The sequence below is a fragment of the Lontra canadensis genome, unplaced genomic scaffold (genome assembly GCF_010015895.1).
Source record: "Lontra canadensis isolate GAN:19392208 unplaced genomic scaffold, GSC_riverotter_1.0 scaffold3, whole genome shotgun sequence".
NCBI classification, from domain to species: Eukaryota; Metazoa; Chordata; class Mammalia; order Carnivora; family Mustelidae; genus Lontra; species Lontra canadensis.
In genome coordinates, this window is record NW_022630997.1 from 36648162 (window position 1) to 36662444 (window position 14283).

General features: G+C 46.5%; 1 protein-coding gene across 1 annotated transcript in view; it reads right to left on the reverse strand.

Annotated features, from left to right (window-relative positions):
• Positions 1 to 14283, reverse strand: part of SH2D4B (SH2 domain containing 4B) — a 79199-nt gene that overhangs the window by 31509 nt on the left and 33407 nt on the right. Inside the window, exon 4 of the mRNA XM_032877970.1 lies at positions 10801 to 10948. Coding sequence (XP_032733861.1) covers positions 10801 to 10948 — 148 coding nt within the window. The remainder of the gene's footprint in view (positions 1 to 10800; positions 10949 to 14283) is intronic.

Sequence of the window (14283 nt, forward strand, 5' to 3'; positions counted from 1 at the left end):
CTCGGGGCTGAGAGAGTGGCCGAGGCTGAGAGCAGGAAGCAAGCCTTGGCCTTGGCAAAACCAAGCTGCTGACCAGCCGTGATTATAGAAAAGGGATCCACACAGAGGCACACAGAGTCAAGGGCAGCTCCAAGACAGCTTTCCTGAGTTGTTTCCTCCCCTGGCATTTTTCTATTTTGTTTTTGAGATTGAGTTGACATCTAACATTCTATAAGCTTAAGGTATACACCATGCTGACTTGGCAAATTCATATATTGTGAGGACTGCCCCCACAGCCTTGGCTAACACCTCCATCACCCCCCTATAATTCTTTCTTGTGGTAAGAACATTTAAGATCTAGCTTCTTGGGGTGCCTGGGTGGCTCAGTGGGTTAAAGCCTCTGCTTTCGGCTCGGGTCATGATCCCAGGGTCCTGGGATCGAGCCCCACATCGGGCTCTCTGCTCAGCAGGGATCCTACTTCCCTTCCTCTCTCTGCCTGCCTCTCTGCCTACTTGTGATCTCTGTCTGTCAAATAAATAAATAAAATCTTTAAAAAAAAGATCTAGCTTCTTAGCAATCTTGAAGTATATAATACAGCATTCTTGACTATTGGTGACCATAATCGCAACGGGCTTTCTCTCTCCAGAACCTACTCCTCTTCCAGCTACAAGTTAGTGCCCTTGGACCAACACCTCCCCCGTTCCACTCCACCCTCCCAACCAGCCTCTGGTAACCACCATTCTAGTCAGCTTCCTTGAGTCTGGCTTTTTTAGGTTCAGCATACAAGTGCTGTCAAGTAGTATTTGTCCTTCACTGTCTGACTAATCTCACTTAGCCTAATGCCCTCAAGGTCCATCCACGTTGTCGCAGATGGCAAGATTTCTTCCTTTCTCATGGTTTAATAATATTTCATTGTGTGCCTGTGTGTGTGTACACACACACACACACACACACACACACATGTTCTTTATCCACTTATCCAATGACAGACCCTGAAGTTGTTTCCATATCTTGGTTGCTGTGAATGAAGCCACCTTGCCCACAGGAGGGCAGGTATCTCTCCAATGGCCTGCTTTCATTTCCTTCCGCTAGATACTCAGAAGTGGGGTTGCTGGATCATAGGGGAGTTCTATTTTTAATTTTCTGAGGAAGCTTCATACTGTTTTCCACAGTGGCTGCACCGACTTATTCCCACCAACGGAGCAGGCCAGGTCCCTTTTTAGCATGTGCCTGCCACACGCCATCCGGCTTCCCTAGGAAAGTCCCCGAACACCTCTAGGCCTCAGTTTCCGTCTCTGGCAAAATGAGAATGACACGAATGTCTGCCTCACAGAAGCAGAAAAACACCATAAACTATGAAGTGTTCTGGAAAGGCGGTGTCTTATTAGATCGGGCTCCTGACATTGATCCTTTCTTCAGATGTCCTAAAGCCAGAGTCTGGAGCTGGGCTGCCTCGGTTCACATCCCAGCTCCACGTTCCCGCTGTGGACAAGTTACTTCATCAGCCTGGCCTTTGTTCCCTCCTAAGTAAAATGGAGCTAACCACAGTCCCTACCTCATAAAGCCCTCATGACGATGGAGGGAGCTAATAAGGTAAGCCACTTAAAACCATGTCAGGGACATATTAAGCACCATGGTTAAGGGTTAGTTAAAATGTTTCTTTTCATTAGCCCTGGTATTATTACTAGGTCCAAACCAGAGTTCATGGCCAGCCCAGGAAGAGACACCCTTGTTGATCGATCACAGGGAACCTACTCAGGGTCAAGCAGCTTACCCTAAATTGCACTTTAAAATCTTCAAAGGTTGCTTTAGTTCCTACTCGGAATCAGGAACGGATTCAGACCGTATCCCATGAATCTGCCACAAAAACCCTCAGCCAAAACTCATGGGGTTTCTTCCTGCTAACGCAGTGAAAATAACCCGTACTCATAGGAGGAGCCACAAGCATCTTTTTGCCCTGAGCCAACAAGTGTGAGATTCTCTGCGTGGCCCAGTGGACCTGCTGTGGAAGTGAGGACCCACCCCGGGTCACCTGCTTCCTTCCCCAACCGCCCTCTGGCCCGAGATGACGCCCAGCAGGCACCGGGAGGGCTCGCACTGAGCACAGCACAAAGGGGGAACACAGCCAACCCCACTCCTGAGGTAGGATCCAGAGCCTCCTCTCTCCTTCCTGCAGGAGACTGAGGCTCATCTCCCAGTAACACCATAAAGACAACTGGGACCGTGAGAAAACCCTGAAGACTTCAGAAGCAAGGCTCACTTGAGAGATCCAACATTGGACCCAGCACAGTAAGACACCACTTCACACCCATGAGGGTAGCTATTTTTTTTTAACTTGTTTAATTAGGAAAAACAGTAAACAAGTGTCGGCAAGGGTACAGAGAAAGCGGAATCCTGGTGCATTATTGGTGGGCAAGCCCCATGTTAAGCCCCAAGTGGAGCTCTGCACTCAGCGGGGAGTCTGCTTGATATTCTCTCCCTCTGTCCCTTCTCCTGTTCATGCTCACTCTCTCTCTCAAATAAATAAAGAAGAAGAAGAAGCAGCAGCAGCAGCCAGAGCATAGCTAAGTGTCTCCATCAGCAAGATGTGTACCCAGCTGTGTCCCTGCCTCGGCCTTCAGTTCTCTCCCATGCAGATAAGGGGAAGGTCCCTTCCAGCTCCGACCCCCTATCTCAGGGAGGCACCCACACCTGCCTGGCCTGGGGCCACCTCCCCAAAACTGAGACACCACCGTCCAGGATGGCCCAGCCTGGAACCCTCCTGCTCAGGAAGAAACCAGGAGTCCCACAGGCTTTGGAATCCAAACTCTCCCATATCAGACCTGGAAACTTCATATGCCACAGGCTCAGGGGAGTAGAGAGAGCTGGCATTTGCTTGGCTTTACCCCTAACTGTCTAGACCGGGACAACTTCTCATCTCTCTGGGTCTTAGTTTTCCCTCCATGGAGACAGTACCATCCCTTATCCAATGGCTGCCCAAACTGCCAGACTGGTCTGAAATCATGTCCTTATCTGTGCTCAGATAACACTGCTCAGTTCTCTAACACTGAAGAGCAAAAACAGAAGTTGGTTTTCCTCCTGGAAGAGTCTGCAAGCAGGTACAGAGCGGCAGACATCGAGCCAGGCCAGTCATGGCAAGAGGCAGAGTTCTTAACCCTCTAACACAGTCGGGCAGGGCGTGCGCATCTATGCAGCACCTGCGTCCTTAGGACCCACTCTATGCCCACTCTGTGCTGCGCAGGACCAAAGCTGCTCATTGCACACCTCCAGGGGCCGCAGTCTCTGTGTGATCATCATAGATTTGGACACACGGGACCATTTCTGGCAGATGATATAGTGCAGCATCTTCTTCTAATGGCTGACTGCCAAGCTGATCCTGGGAGAGATGGGTACAGCAATGAACAAGACACAGTCCGTGCTGTCAGAGAGCTTCCGTCTAGCAAGGGAACCCCGCCAGCAAGCCATGCAGCTGTGTTGCAGAAGGACATCTACACTGATACCTGGTGGACACGTGAGATTCAACCAATAGAGGCCAAGGAAAGGGTCTTCTGGGCAGAGCAGGCTCAGGCGCAGAGGCCCAGGGGCAAGAGGGAGCTCAGGCATCCCTCCTGGGGTGAGTGGGCATGGCTGCAGGGCAGCTCCCTTATGGACCCGGCAAGAGGTGAGGATGCAAAAACAGGGAAGCCCATTTAGGAAACCAGTAAATACTGGCTAATTAATTCTGATGCTTCACCAAAGGGTGATTGGAAGCCCCTGACATGTTTTCAGCAGGAGAGCAGGAGGCTCTTTCCACTTCTCGAAGATCGGTTTGGCTGCAGTGCTGGGAAAGGATTTCGACAGCAACAAGAACGTAGGCTTGGAAAACAGAGATGGAGGTGAAGAGCCACGGAGTCCACGTTCAGATGGTACCAGGGCAATGGGGTGGAAGGGGGTAAATTCAAAGAACAGGAAAGAAGTAGAATTCTTACCTCTTGGTAAGTTTGGGGATTGATCGGGAGCAAAAAGGAGAGACCAGAATGACAGCCAAGTTTCTGCCCTTGGCAGCCAGGTGATAAAGCCCGTTGGGGGAAGGGAGGGTTGAGGTTCGGATGTGTTGAGATGGAGGTGACTATGGGATCCCAGGAGGACATGGGGTTCTAGAAGATCGTTAGCTGCTGCTCGTCATGAGACTCCTGTCTAAAGAACTTGCCCATGGTTCCTTGGGCCCTTTCTCCCTCCGCCCGGATAAAAAAGACTCATTGTTTTATAGAATTCCAATGATGCAGTTACGTCCACAGAGAAACCCAATGCTTCAAAGCAGTGTCAGTGTGGAGTCCTGCCTTGGATAAATAATATAATGTTTCTGAAAATTAGTGAATCATATATATCATACAAATACATATTTATTTCTATATGTTATATATTATTTATACATAAATATATAATATACATTATTATATATTATTACATGTATATATTTATGTAATATATAATATATATTTATAGACATATATATACAAATATATATGTGCATATATAAAATGAAAAAGCCCCCATAAAGATTTAAATTGTTTATGTGGACAGTTGTGTTTAATTTCTCCATTTTCCACTCCACGTGACACTGGACAACTCCAATTACTGTATCTATATTTTATCTCCCCACCTGTAAAATGGGGACTTCATAGCGTTGCTCTGTAAATGAGGTAAATGAAATATTACATGGAAGGGTCCTGGACAGCTCTGGCACAGAGTACAAGTTCATTAAGTATCGTATATTTAGAAAGGGTCCATCCCACTTAAGACAGAAAGGAGTGCAGGTGGGGAATTGGTATAGGGGGAGGGGCTGGGTAGTGTCAGGAGCTCTGGTCAGGCAAATGGGGAAAATGAAAATTTTGTGAAACGGGGAAGCTTCCTGACCCCGGCGGGGAGGACAACAAGCCGTCCAGATACTGAAAGGTATGCACACAGACCCCTGGGGACCCAACCCACGGGTGGGTTTGGCACCAAGACGATGGACCCTGAGAGATGAGCCTCAGGGAAAGAAAGTGAGGCTCACCCACAGCTAAATGTAGGCCAAGGGAAGGAAGTTCTCTGCTCCCTGACTCCAAGGCCTCTGAGGTCACCCTCAGCCAAGTCCCTCTAGCAACTCCTAATGGCTGCCAACAGTGACCCCCTGTGGACACCAGGCGCAACGTCAGAGGCTCCTTAAGACCAGAGTGCTCCCCAGACTCTGCTTTGGGACAACTGAAAAGCCCCAGAGATTCTTGAGCAATTCAAGAGGAGAGAGAGAAGCCCAAGCAGGATACAAATTGAGCACATGGGGACTCTGGCTGGCATTATTTTCCGTTGTAAAACCAACCCTACGTGACACTCGGAGCTGGAAGAACGGCCAGTACTGGTTCTGTCCAAAGAGACGCTGCTCCATTTCCCGGGCCATCCGTGCCCCGAACAGACCCTGCTTGGTGTTATCTTTCCCTCCGGCCCCACATTCGGCTCTGCCCCACCCCATCTCCCCACCACACGGCATCCCCCTGTCCGGGTCTGCCTGTCTCCAGCGCACGGCATTGTAGAATCACCCAGGTTAAACCCAGACCCCAGAGCACTCTCTTTTCTATGAACAAAGAGAACAGAACCAACACAGCTGGACTCCATCCTGGGCCCGAGCACACATTTTTCTCCCTGGGCTCTGAGCACACAGCAGAGGGTGAGACAAGCAGAGTACGCATGGCGGGGTAGGAGCCACACCAGAGTGACACAGTCAAGGAGGGAGGGGAAGGGTTCACGAGAACAAGTTCCAATATTCGGAAATAGTATCATTTACCAGGTCATGCTAGCTCTTCTCCAAATCTCTGGGCAACTAGACAGCACCTAACTCCACACTCCTACAAGTTTGCAGTTGAGAATTAATTAAATGAAATTTTGCCTGAGATTTTCAGAGCTTCTCAGAGGCCAGAGCCTGCTCTGCTATTCGAACTGAATAACGAACCCTGAATTCAAGTGATACTAAAGGAAACAATGCCCTTTTTTTTTTCTAACTCGGAGAATTTAATTTAGGTGTTTTATCAAACACTGCTGCTCCCAGTAGATTAATGGCCCACTATAATCTTTCATATTAAATTAATTGAATGCAGAATGGCTTTGCTGGTTTTGAATGACAGCCTCCAGAGTTTAGCTCATCATTCTTTAAGGAAGCATAAAATAAGGAACCAGCATCATAGGGCCCGCGTTATCACCTTTTCTCTGTCTTTTGGAGGTTTTTCCACTTTCCGTTGCCACACGGCGCATTAATTAGCAGTTAAACACCTCCACGGCCCGACGATCTCCGGTCTGCATCCTTAATGAAACACCCGCCCTGCCCCTAACAGTCCACCTCAACGTGTCGCTGTAAAAGGACTCTTACTATACCCTTACTCTGCCCTCCCAACAAGCCTCAACTCAACAGGATTACCTCCACTTTCCAAATGAAGAAACCGTGCAGCTGGGCACAAACTAGCTCACAGTCACACAAGTCAGTGACAGAGCAAGGGCAGGACTCCCAGTCCAGTGCTCCTTCTCCCACACGAGAGCGGCCTCAAGTGACTTCACTTTTTTAACTGCTCACTGTTTTTGTAGGATAAAGCTTTGTCCTGCCTTTTTTTTTCTCCTATGTCTTCTTCCATCCTGAATTTAAACCAATGAATTCTTCTTTAGCTCTTTCCCATCTTACCTTTGTCACTTTCACCATTGTGCACCGTGAACCTCAGGCTGCAGCCACATGGGGACACGTACCGCGTCCTACACACACGATGACCTTGCTTTTGCTCAGTGCTGCTCCTTCTGCCGGAGGCCCTGCCCTGCTTCTGGGTTTCCCCACTTTTCCCAAACCAAATGCCATTTCCTCCACGGGGCCTTTGCAAAGGCTCTGTACACCACAATCACGTGCGATTAATCCCTGGATTGCCAGGCTGGCTCAGCACCCGCAAATCTGTAACTATGATATGCCACATTCCCAAAAAGCATAAAAATCGTCTGATTATCTCAAGAGATGCAAAAAAGCATTTGACAAAATTCAGCATCTTTTCATGATAATCACTCTCAACAAATCGGGTATAGAAAGAATGAACCTCATAATAAAAGCCATACATGACAAGCCCACAGCTAATGTCATACACGACAGTGTAAGGTTGAAAGCTTTTGCTCTAAGATCACTTCTCTCCCCATGATACTGGAAGTCTTGGCCAGAATACTTAGGCAAGCAAAAAATAGTAAAAGGCATCCAAATCAGAAAGGAAGAAGTAAAAATTGTTTGCAGGTGGCATGACCTTACATAGAGAAAACCCTATGATATTTCGCCCAAAAATTGTTAGAACTAATAAACAAATTTGGTAAAGTTGCAGGATACAAAATCAACATACAAGCCTCAGTTGTGTTTCTATCCAGTAACAATAACTATCCAAAAAAGAAATTAGTAAAACAACCTCACTCATGACAGCATCAGGATGGGTGAAATTGATGATGGGTGTTGAGGAGGGCACTTGTGATGAGCATTGGGTCCTATATGTAAATGATGAAACACTAAATTCCACAAGTGAAACTAGTATTACACTGTATGTTAACTAGTGGGAATTTATTTTTCAAGATTTTATTTATTTATTTGAGAGAGAGAAAGAGAGAAACAGCATGAAGGGGAGGGGCGAAGGGAGGAGAGAGAAAATCTCAAGAGAGTGTACACTGAGCATGGAGACCAATGCAGGGCTCAAGCCCAGGACCCTGAAATCATGACCTGAGCAAAAACAAGAGCTAGATGCTTAACCAACTGTGCCGCCCAGGCATCGCACTAACTGGAGTTTAAATAAAAACTTGGAAAGGGGAAAAAAAAAAAAAAGAATAAAATACTTAGCAATAAATTTAACCAAGGAAACAAAAGACCAGGACACTAAAAACTATAATACATTGAAGAAAAAAGTTAAAGAAGTCACAAATAAATGAAAAGATATCCTATGTTCATATATTAGAAGAATTGATATTGTTAAAATATACATACTACACAAAGCAATGTACAGATTCAATGCAATCCCTATTAAATTTCCAATGGCATTTTTCAGAGATAATAGAAAAAATAATAATCCTAAAATCTGTTGGGAATCACAAAAGATTCTGAACAGCTAAAGCAATCTTGAACAAGAAGAACAAAGCTAGTAGCATCTCACCTCCTAATTTCAAATTATATTACAAAGCTATAGTAACCAAAACAGTATGGTGCTCGCATAAAAACAGAAACATAGACCAATGGAAAAAAATATAGGGCTCAGAAATAAATTTACGCATACATAGTCAAATAATTTTCAATGAAGGCATCTAAGAATACACAATGGGGAAAGACAATCTCATCAAAAAAATGGTGGCACTGGGAAAACTGGATATCCACATGCTAAAGAATGAAATTGGACACTTACCTCCTAGCAAACACAAAAATCAACTCAAAATGGATTAAAGACTTAAATATAAGACCTGAAACTGTAAAACACCTGGAAGAAAACATAGGAAAAAAGCTCCTTGACATTGGTCTTGGCGATGTTTTTTTGGATATGACACCAAAAGCAAAAATACCAACAGGTGAGATTATGTCAAATTAAAAACCTTCTGCCCAGTAAAGGAAATCATCAACAAAACAAAAGGGCAACTTGCGGACTAGGAGAAAATATTTGTGAACCACATATCCGATAAGTGGTTAATATCCAAAATATATAGGAGTCCATATAACTCAATAGCCAAAAACAAATAACCCATTTAAAAAAAAAATGGGCAAAGGACCTGAATAGACATTTTTCCAAAAGGACCTACAGATGACCAGCAGGTACATGAAAAAGTGCTCAACATTATTAGTCACCAGGGAAATGCAAATCAAAGCCACAAGGAGACATCACCTCACACCTGTTAGGACATCTATTATCAAAAAGACAAAAGATACCAAGCATTGGCAAGGATGGGAAGAACTTGGAACACTCATTCATTGCTTATGGAGATGTAACCATTGACAATGGCACAGAACGTAGCTAACTTCCTTCCACCGCTATTTTTTTGAGCTTGCACTTATGTTCTAAAAGGTGCTAGGGGGTATATTTTGCACTGAAATCTAATGATTTTTAAAAAACACTTAAAAGAAAACATTTTTCACAAAAATAGTCCTTTGGAAAAAAGAAAAAAATAGTCCTTTGTCATTACATTATTTACCAATGTATTTGTACATTTCTGTCTGCTAATTTAGGAATGATTTTTTTCAGTAAAAAACACATATTCAAGAACCACCAAAAAAAAGAAAACAACGTTCAGATCAACATTATTCATTATTCATAATAGCCCCAAAGGGGAAACAACTCAAAGGTCCATCAACTAATGAACGGATAAACAAAATGGTGGTCCATGCCTACACGAGAGCCTTACTCAGCCATAAAAGGGAAAATGTCCACTTTAAAAGGATAAATTTTATGTTATGTGAATTGTATTTCAATTTTTTTTTCAAGTCGGTTGAGTGAATCTGGCCTGTGGTTGAGAAAGGCTGAGGACCAGAGGGCTGATGAGTGGAAGTCATGCAGCCTCTGGGCTCCCCTGTCCCTGGCTCTGGTTCCAGTCATCTCTCAGGGACACCACTGCCACAGCCTCATTCTCTTTCTCACCCCCAAACCCACTTTTACAAGTGTCCCACTGTCCACCTGCATGAACCATGCCTTTTTATTTTCTCCATGTTTTGACGTCCAGGACTTTGCTCAGCCAAGAGAGACACTCACCCTCCCAGAATTGGCCAATTCCTAAAGATGCTAAAGGACTCACCCACGAGCGTGCCTTTCACTTGCGAACCAGCCAATCCAAAAATCTTCGAATCACTTCCTCTATCTAGTTCTCACAGTCTGGGGCACTGCCCACCTGCCCCCAGGGCCAGGCGTCAGACAACTCAAGAGCCCCTGTGTCCCGGAGCCTACAGACATTATTCAAACCAGCCAATCCTACACCTGCTGACCCTGCCTGGCCTCACCTGCCCCAAGCAAACCACAAGAAAGACTCCTGCCCGCATTGTCCCTGGCTCCCTCCTCCTGGTGGTTCCCTGTATAGCCCTGCTGGGTGTGCCCTGCCCCCATGAGTAAAAACTTCTTAGGGCAAGGTCGTCATTTCCACACTATCCCTATGATCCAGGTGTCACCAGACCTGATTCAAACGAAGCCCAGCACATACTGAAACACATCCTTCAAATCTGCTTCTGCCTTCCCTCTTCTCCCACCCCTAACTTTTCTCCACCCCACACCCTCCAAGCTTTGTAGCCCGCCCCATACATCTCCGCCTTCCTAAGCATATCCCATTCCCATCACCATGCCCTTACCTAGGGTGGGCTGAGGCCTCTGTCTTGCGCACCCTCTCCTTCTCCCACCTCTTCGCCTGTTTTTCCTGTGCCCCCATGAAGCTTCGCTTCCTCTCACGCTGCCTTCGGAAGCCCACCGGGATAGCCGCTCTGCGCACCAACGGTACTGGCACTTTCTCCCTCAAAGCCGGGAGCCTGCGTGTCTGTCTCCTCCAAGATAAGCACTGTCATCCCTCATATCTGGGAGCCCAGCGCTCAGCACAGAACCAGTGAGGGACTGGTAACGCAGTCAAGGCAGGGTTTTCTTTTTTCGTGTAAGAAATCTCCCCTACCGGCACATGAGAAAGCTCCTGGACGGTGGAGCCCTTACCCTCTGGGTCCTTGGAGGGCCCCGAGCACGGCTGGTCCTGGGTGCAGGCCTCGGGCCCGAACGCGTGAAGCGGAAGGATGACGGGGCGCACGCACACGTGGGAGGAGGGTGGGCGGGAAGGCCGACTGCGCTACTCACGCTGTTTCTTCCACTCGCGCTCCTCCTTCTCGCTGGCGCGGCTCTGCAGCTGGGCCTGCTTCAGGGTCCAGTAGAGCTCCTTCGCCCTCTGCTCTTCCTGGAGGCGAATCTGTTCCTCTCCTCGCTTCCTCTCCTCTTCCTCTTTCCTCTGAGATATCATGGGGGACAGAACGACGTTAGGTCACGAGAGAGACGTGCCACTGTGTCCCTGGGGCGGGGCTGTGCTATCGCGGGGTGCGGTGGGCCAGTGCTGGCTCAGGTGTGGTCTCTGGCGCAGGACATGGCCATGGGCAGGCCTGATGGAGGCTGCGGTGAGGATCAGGCAGGTTAAAATGGGGGGGACAGGAATGCCTGGGTGGCTCAGCTGGTTAAACTACCGGCTCTTGGTTTCAGCTCAGGTCCTGATCTCAGGGTCATGCCATCAGCCCTGTGTTGGGCTCCATACTCAGTGGGGGTTTGCTTGAGATTCTCTCCTTCTCCCCCTCTGCCCCTCTCACCTAAACTAAATAAATGAATCTTTAAAAAAAATACACGGGAAATAACTTGTAGACTCCAAAGCTTTCTGCAAAGATAAGAGGACACTGGGCCATCCTTGGCCACACTTGCCTTCTGGGGGAGAGGGAGGACAGGTACCATTCCTTCTGGAGGCCGGTTAAGCAGGCTATGATCATATCTTAACCTTCTGTCTGGATAAGATATTTCCAAGACAAATAAATAAAATCTTTAAAAATAGAGGAGGGGGGCACCTGGGTGGGTCAGTGGGTTAAGCCTCTGCCTTCGGCTCAGGTCATGATCTCAGAGTCCTAGGATCGAGCCCCACTGTGGGCTCTCTACTCAGCAGGGAGCCTGCTTCCCCCTCTCTCTCTCTCTGCCTGCCTCTCTGCCTACTTGTGATCTCTGTCAAATAAATAAATAAAATCTTTAAAAAAAAATGATATTTCCAAGACAAGCAGGTTTGGGGGTCCCACGTCTCCAATTGTCCCACTTTGAAGTTCCAAAAAGGCTGTGTGTGTGCGTGTGTGTGTGTGTGTGTGGGTGGGTGTATTTCCCTCTACTTTTGTTTACATCAAAGTAACCCCACAGGTGTCAGATGTGCATTATATGCCAAAGGCTCGTTTTCAACACCAACAACTCTCCAGACCACTTCACTCCAAACCACTCCAACCTCACCCATGCCCAGAGGCCATCACTCTCAATTATTTTAGCTGTCCCTCAAGTGGTGACATCTCTGAATCACACATTCACACACATTTACAATGGGTAAAAAATATTTTACCCATTCTAAATATTTCTGCCTTTCTTTTTTAGTACACGAGTATGTGGCATTTATGTTTGGCTCATGGGTACACGCCCAGACGTTTCCTCTCCTCACCCTTACCCCGTCAACATCACATCACAATTTGTGGTGAAATCAATAATTGGTGTAAATATGGTTCACTGCACCAATTATAAGAAGTACATTTTGTAACTTCCTAACGTATCTCTGAAACATGGGTATGTCTCATGACTTGCAAGTTGCCTTTTTAATAGGCAATGGTTTCTTCTTTCTTCTTAAAGTAATCATTAATAAATCAATACTTAATAAGGCATCTTATATTCAGTAAAATATGGTAGTATGATGGCTTTTTCTTTCTTGACTTTATAATTGTTTTATCCTGAAGTTGCATATTGAATTCTCCCAACTTCTCTAAGATCTACTGTAAATCTTTCCCTGTGTTTAGTATTAAAACAGGTAAGCAGCAGTTAGCTATTTTCAAGGGTCCCCACTGTCCCCAGATGCCAACCTTCTTCCTTCTCCCATCTCGGTTGTTACCTGGGCCTCCTGTCCATCCATCCACCAGGGGACTCATTTCTCAGCCCTCCCCAAGCTGAAGCTCTTGTTTCTTTGTTCAAGGGGTTTTTTGTTTTTTGTTTTTTGGCCATTTCATCATTTTTGCAAAAGCACAGCTATCAGGACTTCTCAGGTAGGGACACACAGAGAAACACTCTCTGAGTCTTGTCTAAAAACATCTCTAGGATTCCTTCAGATAGAACCACTAATTTGGGGGCACCTTGGTGGCTCAGTGGGTTAAGCTTCTGCCTTCAGCTCAGGTCAGATCTCAGGGTCCTGGGATCGAGCCCCGCATCGAGCCCCGCATTGAACTTTCTGCTCAGCGGGGAGCCTGCTTCCCCCCACCCCACCCCCCCGCCCTCACCCCCACCCCCCCTCTCTGCCTGCCTCTCTGCCTACTTGTGCTCTCTCTCTGTCAAATAAATAAATAAAATCTTTAAAAGAAACAAACAAACAAACACTAATTTGGCTGAGCATAGAATTTAATTAAAAATCACTTTCCTAAAGCAGAATTTGGAAGACTTTTCTTCCTAGCATCCAATACTACCACTTGGATTTTCAATCTTCTGCATGAGCTATTAAGTTTTCTCTTTATTGCTGATATTCTGAACATTGTTAAATGATGTGCCTTGGAAGGGATTTTCCTTCATCGATTGTGCTAGGCGCTCAAGGAGCTTTCTGCCTGAAGTTTCGGATCTTTCCAGTCTAATACATCTTGGCTTAGAATTTCTTAGGTAATTTCTTCTCTTCTCATTGTTTTTCTTTCTAGAACTCCTGTTTTGTCAAATGCTGGACTCCTTGACTTGATCCTCTAGGGGGCTTAGCACTTCTCTCTTACTTTCTCTCTCCTGCCTTTGCTCTTCTACTTCCTGGCTGATTCACTGATTTTATTGTCTAAACCTACGATTACATTTTTCATTGCAGCATCGCCTTAATGATTCCCAAGCCCTCCTTCTTCTTCTCTGCTTGCTCCTTTTTGCTTCATTGCCCCCTGTCCTGCTTTCAAGAGTGTAATGTTCCATCTCTGAGGATTTTAGAGCTTTCTCCCCCCAACCCCATATTCTGATTTACATCTATTTCCTCTGTTTTGGGGCTTTTCCCTTCCCTTTAAAGTATGTTATATGTGTTGCCTGTCATTGGTGTTGGAGGCTTTCTTCCAATGTCTGATGTTGCCTGGAGGTCCATATTTAAGCAGAAAATAACTTTCCGAATGAGAGACTCAGAGTGTGTAGACAGGACTTCTGTGGGAGGTGGACTTCACTCCAGGATGACTGGATGAGGAATCAGCATTTCACTGAGGCAAATACTCAGTACTCCGGTGCTTTGTCTGAGATAATTCCATCTTTTCTCCTCTGTCCTCCCTCAGTGGAGTCTGAGCACCAGCATTCCGAAGTCTGTGGGGAAGGCAGGCAGCAGGCAGGAACCCCTAGCTTGTGCCCCACATTACATAGGAACACCATGCTTTGAAATGCTTTCTTTGTAAGCAGCCCCCACAGGTGTCTCCCAGGAGGGGGCCCCAGAAAGTCCCCCTGGGATTGGCAGGGACGGCAGTGGTCCCCACGTCAGCTACCCGAAGTCCAGACCAGGTCCTGCATGAGCCCTAGTCTCATGTTTCTCCTCCTTGGGTGCTCTCTGACCCTCTCCTTCATGAA